Source organism: Sminthopsis crassicaudata, chromosome 4 (assembly GCF_048593235.1).
Source record: "Sminthopsis crassicaudata isolate SCR6 chromosome 4, ASM4859323v1, whole genome shotgun sequence".
NCBI classification, from domain to species: domain Eukaryota; kingdom Metazoa; phylum Chordata; class Mammalia; order Dasyuromorphia; family Dasyuridae; genus Sminthopsis; species Sminthopsis crassicaudata.
In genome coordinates, this window is record NC_133620.1 from 306,978,498 (window position 1) to 306,989,053 (window position 10,556).

General features: G+C 34.0%; 1 protein-coding gene across 2 annotated transcripts in view; it reads left to right on the forward strand.

Annotated features, from left to right (window-relative positions):
* The window catches only part of PMP22 (peripheral myelin protein 22), a 37,157-nt gene extending 34,149 nt beyond the window's left edge, over positions 1–3,008 (forward strand). For both annotated transcript variants that reach the window (XM_074265094.1, XM_074265095.1), the window contains exon 5: positions 1,726–3,008. In XM_074265094.1, the coding sequence (XP_074121195.1) occupies positions 1,726–1,889 (164 nt within the window). In that variant the 3' untranslated portion in view covers positions 1,890–3,008. The remainder of the gene's footprint in view (positions 1–1,725) is intronic.
* Positions 3,009–10,556: the final 7,548 nt, after the last annotated feature.

The following is a 10,556-nucleotide window of genomic DNA, read 5'->3' on the forward strand; positions in this document are numbered from 1 at the left end:
ATGGAACTCAAAGTGGAGTCTTCTCTCCCTTCACTAAAGAATTCTCATGCTGAGAGAGGAAAGGATACTTTTCTTTCTTGTTTGTCTTGTATCTATTCATCCTTATCTAAGGTTCAGAGAGTTATCTCATTCTTTATATTAGTGGAAGATAAGTAGACAAAGCTGCAACTGATTAGCAAATTTACTAATACATTCATTACATAACCATTCCAGACTCTTTTCCTTTCCTTTTTTTATTTCCTTCCTTTCCTTCCTATATTTTTCTTTCTCTTCCTTTTCCCATCCTTTTCCTTAGTTCACGCATTTATTTTCTTCTTTCTCTCTTTTGCTTAGATATCTAAGGAAGTATTAGATATCATAAGTATTAGAATCTTTGAGTCATAAAATTGGAAGGGATTGCAAAGGTCATTTGGTCCAATTTGGGTGTATTGTAATTCCCTTTACAACATCTCAGCTATGATCATTAGGAAGATATTGCTTATATTGAGTAAAATTTGCTTCTGTAACTTCCAACCTTTGCTCTTTTTAAAGTTTACTCCATTAAAGCCAAGAAAGACAAATTAAATCTTCTTCCATATATGGCAGCACTTCAAATAATTGAGGTAGATATCATCCACTTCTCTATACTTTCTCTTGCCAAGGTAACCATCCCTATTTTCTTCAAGTTATCTTTATATGATTTTAACATATTTAATGTATTGGACTACCTGCCATCTAGGGGAGGGGGTGGGGAAGGAGGGGAAAATTTGGAACAAAAGATTTTGCAAGGATCAATGTTGAAAAATTACCCATGCATATGTTTTATAAATAAAAAGCTTTAATAATAAAAAAAAAAAGTTATCTTTATATACCATGAAATTTTTTGTCACTATGCTTCCTCATAACTAAACACAGTATTCTAGAAGTTAAGTATTCTGGTTATTACAGTGAGAATACTACATAGCTCTTTCTGGGACACTTTTCCTGGGGTTGGGACCTATGATTTCATCAATGAACATTGAACATTGAAAATATGATAATGGCCTTTGATAAGAATGAAGGACATTTTCCTCATCTGGGGTTGATTTGATGTGGATAAGAGTGTCTCTTTTTTCTGAGTTTCATTTCTTTTAGACTCTCTAGATCAAAGAACACTCAGGGCTTATTTAGATGCAGCCTCTTCTCTGCAAACAATTATAGATGTGACTGTAATGCCCTCTAATGTTCAGATTCCACTTTTGCTTTTCTGACTTTATATAACTTCGTTGATTAAAATGCATTGAAATAAACATCAGAATAACACTGACATTTCATTTCTTTTGTGGAGTTAATAAAAATAGTGAATAATGAAGATAACCCTCCTGGTCACAATATCATCTTTCTAAGAATTTGTGGAAGGCACACTCCATGTTATTTTTGTCACCGGCTTTCCCTAAAATTATAGAAATCTAAAAGCTTGGGAACTTCCAGTGAAGAAACTATCAATCAACACCTACTCTTACTTAGAGTGTTACCTGGAACCATGAGAGGTTGTGACATATGCATAATTGTAAAACCAATGGACATCAGAAATAGGACTTGAACTCAGATCTTTTAAACTTATAATTCTTCTTTTGCCTAATATATTCCATAATAGTTGGTAGATGCTCAATAAATATTTAGTGACTTACTTCAAACCATCTTTACCTAAGATTACTATGTAAAATTTGATTCTATTCTCATATTATGTGACTCTTCCTTTCACAGGCCTGTGTGTAATGAGTGCAGCATCAATCTACACAGTGAAACACATGGAGTGGCAGCACAACATGGATTATGCCTTTGGCTTTGCTTACATCCTGGCCTGGGTGGCTCTTCCTTTGGCTCTCACCAGTGGAGTCATCTATGTCATCTTGCGAAAACGCGAATAACGCCCCCCCCCCATCCATCCAAGTTACTTGTCGGAACTTCTGGATATCCCTGTGAAAGGGAAAAAGAAAACAATGAAATGCAAAAAGAAATAACCAAAAAATCCAAACCAAACCACAAAAATGGAGGGAGGTTACTGTGTTGATATGTATATAATATCTATGGTTTTTTTTTTTTTTTTAAAAAAAAAAAAACCTATTTATAACACTTTCTACATGTATGTATATAGCATTGTTTGCTTTTGTCTTGACAGTATGCCTTGAGCTAAAACCCTAAAGAAGTGCCTAAGAAAGTTGAAATACTAACAGCATAATCAAAGTTCAATAGTTTCTTTTAATTTTTCCTTGAAATTAAATGATAACCTGATATTTTTCCTTCCACCTTCCACTCCATCCCTTACCATCCTCACCTGAAATTGAATGCATCCCACATATCTGTACCACTTTCACTCATTTAGAAAATAATTTACGCCTATCTAATCCCAAATGGGCAAAAACCAGAAGCCCCTTTATGCTGTATGAATTGAACAAAAATGTTTAAATTTCCGAGGGTTAGTTCTCCCTTGAAAAATAGAATCCATGCAGAAAGACAGCTAGCAACTTTGAAGTATTTCTCCCTTTCATGTAGATAAATCAGTGACAGCCAAATGAGCTTAGCCACATCTATAAAATGGTGCTATGTATTTGCATTCCTTATATTGCTAGACATTTAATCTACTCACTGGAAAACTCAATTAACAATTTTACAAGATAAGGTAAATGGAAAATTGAATACTTCTGTGTAATATAAATGGGCTACAACTGCTTTTGTACTTGAGCTGCTATTATTTCTTTCTTCTTTTATTTTTTTAATAAAACCATCATACTCCCTCCTTTTTTTTTTTCCCTTATGACAAGCCTCTAGACTTTCCGGGGCCATGAACACTCAGGGCTCATTTGGGTGCAGCCTCTTTTCTTTGCTTCAAAGGAATGTCTGGCAATGACTTGTATTGGCAAACAACTGTAGATGTGTATGCAGTGCCTTCTGGATGCTCAGACTCCAAACTTTTTTTGCCTTTCTGATTTTATACAATTTTGTTGACTAAAATGCATTGAAATAAACATCAGAATAACTCACTGATATTTCATTTCTTTGGTGGGATTAGTAAAGATAGTAGATAAAAAAAAAATTTAAAAACTGTGCAGGGAGGGAGGGGGTTGGCGAGAGCAGAGTATTGATGGTATCCTGAAAGATAGGTCATTCTGTTTCTGTCTTTTGGTTAGAGCATATTGCAGAGGCCAGAATCAAACTGTGGGGTTTTTTTGCTCATCAGAGAAACCATTGAAGATATCTAATAATTTACTACTTTTGGAAAGGGCTAAGATCTAGAGCTAAAATACATTCTGTAAGTACATGATTATAATCTATTCTCATGAATTAAGACCTGAAGACTCTAAGACATCTATTAAGTGATTTCAATATACAAGTTTCATTATTATTTAGGAGGAATTATAAGATTTCATGAAAATATAAATTATAGGGGCAGGTAGGTGGCGCAGTGGATAGAGCACCAATCCTGAATTCAGAAGGACCCAAGTTCAAATTTGGTCTCAGACACTTAACACTTCCTAGCTGTGTGACCCTGGGCAAGTCACTTAACCTCAGCCTCAGGAGAAAAAAAAAAAAAAGAAAGAAAGAAAGAAAATATAAATTATAGGCATCTGAGACCAAATTTAAATCAGTTACAAAAAATTGGGGCTTAGATTTTATTTCAGGAAGTTTCCAAGTATGAAAGGAGCTGCCATCTCTCTCTACCTTTGGATCTTCTCAGGCCCTTTTGACCAAGGGATCAGGAAAAATGAGAGGGAATACCTTCCCTTGCCAGAGTAATACCCTATATTTTTTCATTCCTTTTGTTGGTGCCAAATGTTCCTGCTTATTGTATATGGTCCATACTACCTCTGCTATAGTCTCCATTCCTGGGAGGGACTATAAATACACAGTTTTTAAGATCCTACAAAGGCAATCCCAGAAAATTGGAATGGACAAAAATTGAAGACAAAACAAGACATTAACCTACAGCCAGAGTAAAGAAAGGATAATTTGATGCTTCTATATTAAAGTCCATTTACAAGTTCTACTTTTTGATGGGCAATCTCTTTTCACTTAACTCCTTTCTCACCTTTGTCCAAAATTTTCTGTGAAGTACCCTATCCAAAGATATGTCAGAAGTGCCTCCAGCAAATCTGTGTTTGGTGATAATCTCTTATGTCTTCTGATTGAATTATCTTTATTCTTGGTCCTTCTGTTCTCCTGTCTATCTGTATCTCTCCTACATACCTTACAAATACCTGGAAAAGGACTCATACAAGAGACCTCAGAGGATGACTTGGTGACTGACTATAACTGTAAGAAAAGAGAATTCAAAGGTTTTGTTCGAATTAAAATCCATTCAAGAGGGCACATCAAAGAGAGAGCTTCAAAGAACCTCCTTTCCAAGGTTTGCTGGTACTATTCTTACTCTTTCTAATGGCAATCCTAATGTAATAATCTTTCTCAAGATTACACTTGAAGACTTTAAGATTAAAGTTTACTTATTACAGAAAGCCAATCTAAAATACAAAACTTTAAAATATAAGTTTTTCAGTGTGATTCTTTTCTCATTATCCATCCTATCAAATCAATTGCCATATCTTAGTAATTGAACTTCCATTATATTTTGCCATCAGTCCTCTTTATCTCCATCCTCATGGTTACCACATTAGTTCAGTCTTTCATTGTGACACTCTCCTAAGTGGTTCCTATACCAGTCATCCAAACAACGTAATATTCATAATGCCCACATCTGATCATCTTACTGAGTCTCATTTTAGAGATGAAGAAATTGAAGTCAAAAGAAATTAAATAAATTGCTTGTTGTTCAATAGCCATTAAGGGTCTGAAGTGAGATTTAAATTCACCTCTTTCTGACTCTTAGTCACTTAATCACACTCTGGGCCCCTTTGCAATCTTCTCACAATTTGGCTTCCAAGCCTCTTCCTATTCTCTACTTTCCAGCCAGTTATATACTTCCTTTTCCTAAAACTTACCCATTAGATTGCCTGCCATCATGAGTTTTCTCCCTGTAATGCATTCCTTCATCACTTCTGCCTCATAGAATTCCAAATTTCCTTTAAGGTCCAGTTCAAGGACATCTTTGTTTAACTATCACCACCATGTGAACAACTGTCAGATTTTTATTATTAGCTCTCATTTCTCACTGGAACTGCATACCTCAAAGATAAATTGATTTCACCTCAAAGTCAAAATTGTACTTAATTTCTCTCCCTCCTCTTTTTCTGAATCCCCAACATGAAATACATGGACTATTTTCTTCCTTATAACTATTGGTAGTCAGTCACCAAATCTTACTGATTTTGTCCCTTCCTTTTTTTATATTTCCTATACTTATTACAATCCTGAGTCTTCATTACTTTATATTTGCAACAAACTTAATTTTCCTTTATTCTCACTTTCTCCAATCTATATTATAAGAAGCAAGTAGAAAAAGATCCTATGCAATTAGTCTTCCTAGTATGCCCTAGAAGAACTTTTTACTCCAATCAAGTTTTCCTCTTCCATAAAAATTTGGCCTAAACATGCTCACTTTTTTCTCATTGTTGTGTTTTTGCTTGCTTTGCTCTTATCTGAAATGGCCTTTTGTCTCCTTCTTTTCCACTCCAAGGCCTACCTCAAATCATAGTTCTTCTAGGAAGCTTGACTTCAACATTTATTTTCTCCCTTTTTTCAGCAATTATTGCATATTTAGTTAATCAGGTTATAGTCACATTTATGCAAGTTTATTATTTAAATGATTAATCTCTTTTTCCCAACTAAGAGACAAATTTCTTAAGGAAAGGTACTAGATCTTACATTTCCTACTCAACACCTGACATGGTATTGAAGATATTGTGTTGGTCAATAAATTGAGTTTCATTCACACAATGGTTTATCTCACTTTTGTATATGGAGGTAAGATTGATGAGGTGTGGACACGAGTTCGAAAGTGAAAGAATTCACTAACTTCCAGAAGTTATGACAAAAGAGGAGGCTTTATTGTTTAAAGAAAAACACCAAGAGGCATTCTCTTAGCAGGCATATCTTTCTCAATGGAGAGAGATCTGCAAAGAATCATTTTCCAGATTTTATGTGTAAGCCTAGGGGAAGTTTGATAATTATCAATTGAATGTGAAATCTTTCCTGAGATTGTGATTTCCTGACAAGATCAATAGGAGTCTGATTTGCTCTTGAATGGCACAGTTTATTGCACACTGAGAGGATGTGAGACCATTTGGAGCTATAGATCAAAGGGGACATGGTTTCTGTGATTTTACATAATTTTACAGAGTTCACTCAGATCACACAGAATTCACCCAAGTCATGATTAGGTAACCTCTAAGGTCCCTTCCAAATAAAAGACTTCATGTGTAAAAACTCTTGAGTCATAAGATCAAAATGGGTCCATGATTTAGGCATAAAGAATGAGATCATAAATAGATTAGAGGAACAGAGAATAGTCACCTCTCAGACCTGTGGAGGAGGAAGGAATTTATGACCAGAGGAGAATTAGAGATCATTATTGATCACAAAATAGAAGAGTTTGATTACATCAAACTAAAAAGTTTCTGTACAAACAATACTAATGCAAACAAGATTAGAAGGGAAGTAACAAATTGGGAAAATATTTTTAAAAGTAAAGGTTCTGACAAAGGTCTCATTTCCAAAATATATAGAGAACTGACCCTGATTTATAGGAAACCAAACCATTCTCCAATTGATAAATGGTCAAGGGATATGAACAGACAATTCTCAGATGATGAAATTGAAACTATTTCCACTCATATGAAAAAGTGTTCCAAATCACTACTGATCAGAGAAATGCAAATTAAGACAACTCTGAGATACCACTACACACCTGTCAGATTGGCTAAAATAACAGGAACAAATAATGATGAATGTTGGAGTGGATGTGGGAAAACTGGAACACTGATACATTGTTGGTGGAGTTGTGAAAGAATCCAGCCATTCTGGAGAGCAATTTGGAACTATGCCCAAAAAGTTATCAAACTGTGCATACCCTTTGACCCAGCATTGCTGTTATTGGGCTTATATCCCAAAGAACTACTAAAGAGCGGAAAGGGACCTGTATGTGCCAAAATGGTTGTGGCAGCTCTTTTTGTAGTAGCTAGAAACTGGAAGATGAATGGATGTCCATCAATTGGAGAATGGTTGGGTAAATTATGGTATATGAAGGTTATGGAATATTCTTGCTCTGTAAGAAATGACCAGCAGGAGGAATACAGAGAGGTTTGGAGAGACTTACATCAACTGATGCTGAGTGAAATGAATAGAACCAGAAGTTCTCTGTACACTTCAAGGTTGTATGAAGATGTATTCTGATGGAAGTGGATATCCTCAACATAAAGAAGATCCAACTCACTTCCAGTTGATCAATGATGGACAGAAATAACTATACCCAGAGAAGGAACACTGGGAAGCGAATGTAAATTGTTAGCACTACTGTCTATCTACCCAGGTTACTTATACCTTCGGAAGCTAATAATTAATGTGCAACAAGAAAAAGGTATTTACACACATATATTGTATCTAGGTTATATTGTAACACATGTAAAATGTATGGGATTACCTGCCATCGGGGGGAGGGAGTGGAGGGAGGGAGGGGATAATTTGGAAAAATGAATAATAAATAAATAAATAAATAGATAGATAGATAGATAAATAAATAAATAAAAAGAAAGGACAAACCACCAAAATTTACAAAGAAAACTCCAAATGAGATCACAGAGAATTGGACCAGACTGAGAATGCCTGAACAATTATACTGAGATCCACACATGAGGGCCAGCCAGGAAAACAAAAAAGTGTTTTGTTTTAGGCAAATTCATAATTAAAACATTGAGCAAGAGGAAAATTAATTCAAATATTATAAAATATAATAAATAATATATAATGTACCTTCTAGATTGTATTATGATATGTAACTCATAACAAAATATGTAATATATTATCTATAATAAAGCAATGGCTGCTTATATTTCTAATTTGAAGAAAAAAAAAACTCTTGAGTCTTCATGATTGGCAAGAAGCAGTTAAAGAATATTATGAGTGTTATTTATTGTTTAGCATAAATGTGGATCCACCTAACTCACTAATGCAACATCTCTACAAAAAGAATATGGAAGAATCATGGGGATATGTAGATATGTGTCTTAGAAAGATTGATATGGAAATGAATATCCTAGAGATATTGAAGGAAAATATATCTTGTTTTTGCTATAACTTTAAAGTATATTTAAATGATTAATCTCTTTTTCCCAACTAAGTTACTTGAAATAACATGGTTCGATGGGACTAGGGTTATATAGCATGGTTATATAGGTTTATAACATATATATAGGGTTATATAACATGGATAAATAGAACAATTAGGCAACACAATCAGTGAGGTCTTGAGCCAACAGCAAAAAGGAAGAGAGACATCCAAATTCCCAAAGTATTGAAAATTCTGAAGGAGGAGATGTAGCAGGCCTAAAGAAAGTGAGACCAGAATATCCATAATATAGGTGCATGCTTTGAAAGGAGATGGAGGAGAAGAATTCCACCATTATGTAAGCCCTCCAAAAGCAGGACCATTTACTTGACTGAATGAGTCATTCACAATATTTACTGGGTATAGCTCAAAGTATTTACTTTGCCAATATCTAACTTGTGTCTACTTTTTACTAACTTATTTACTGAGAGAAAGGAAAAAAAAAAAACTAAACAAAAGATAATAGGGTCAGGAAAAATTGGCACATGGATCTTATAATTAATTGGCCCTTCTCTCTTATACTAACACTTCAGTCACTTTAAATAGGATTTCAGGACTAATATTGGAGAGGCTTTTATTCTTTCTAATTACTCTACTTTTATCTAGCTATCAGTTAGTTGTATCTTATTCAGTTAAATCAAGTACATAGTGGAGAATCATGAAATCAGATAATGACAGTATTGGAAGAAACCCTAATTAGAGATCTAATCTAAGTACTTCATTTTACAGAGAAGTAACTTTCCCACTGTCCTCACAGCTCTTCAGTGACAGTTGTAGAACTCTATCTAATAAACTACTCCACCACTTAAGTATTCCACTTAATTTGCTTAGATGTCAATATGAATATATGCTTAAAAAATGTTTTTCATGAAAACAAAAATGTAATTTAAAAAACAAGAACAGAGACTTTCTATATATAAATCTTAAAATATAGCAATCCTTAAAATCCCCAAAATGTAAGTATGAAAGAATCAATATAAAATTTTCTTTAAAGATTAGCTCTTTAAACAGAAACACCATAGTAAATTGTGTGATTAGATACAAACTACCTGAGTTCCAATTTTTTCACATATAAAATCAGAATAATAATAATATCTATACTATCTACTTCATCAAGATGCTCAAATGATGTATATGTATAAATACATATATTTTATAAATTTAAAAGTCCTATATAAATGATGGCTATTATTAATGTTTTATCTATGCCTATAGCAGATTATTTTCACCATTTTGGGCATCTTTAAGCTTACTTGGAGTTAAAAACCTCACTAGGGGCATCTAGGTGGCGCAGTGGATAGAGCACCAGCCTTGAATTCAGGAGGACCCGAATTCAAATCTGTCTCAGACACTTAACACTTCCTAGCTATGTGACCCTGGGCAAGTCACTTAACCCCAGCCTCAAGAAAAAAAAAAACAAAAAACAAAAACCTCACTAGATCTTTCAGTTATACTTCATTTCTGTTTTTAAATATCTCACAACTTCTCTTAGCCCTCTTTTTCTAAAATGAAGTAGATAGTATAGATATTACTTTTTTTTTCAACTCTCAGGCTTTTAGAATTTAAGCCTTATATTCTATAGTCAGCTATCTTTCCTCCAATCTCATTTAAAGAGAAGACAACCAAAAATTGTCTACCCTAATAGTTATTTTCAAAAAAATTATTAAATTTTATTTCAACTCTTGAATTCTCTCCCTTTCACCTTATCCTCCCTACATTGAGAAAACAAGAAAAGCAAAACTCTTTATAAACATGTATTAGCCATGTCATAGCAGGATCGAGGAGGAACAGGTGGAATAGTGTGTGTGTGTGTGTGTGTGTGTGTGTGTGTGTGTGTGTGTCTAAATATATATCCTTCTATCTGCATTCTGAATCCATCACCTCTCTATCTATAGGTGGATAGCATGTTTTAAATGAGTCTTCTGTAATTGCTCTTAGTCATTATGATGCTGATTCATTTCCAAGTATTTCAAACTTATTTATTATTATATTATTGTTACTATGTAAATTTTTCTCCTAGTTCTGCTCACTTCATTTTTATCAGTTGCTACAAGTCTTCCCACCTTTCCCAGAAGCCATCTCCTTCATCATTTCTTGCAGTACAACAGCATTTCATCACTACCTATTATACCAAAGCTTTTGCCAATTGTTGAACCTTTAGTTTCCAATTTTTTTTGTCACCATGAAAAGAGCAGCTATCCCTATTTTTATACATATACTTTGATGTAACAGTACTACTACAAAATAGTTTAATAGAGGAATAGTTTAATAGAGGAATCATTATAAAATCGCTTTCCATAATGACTCCTGTAATCCAATA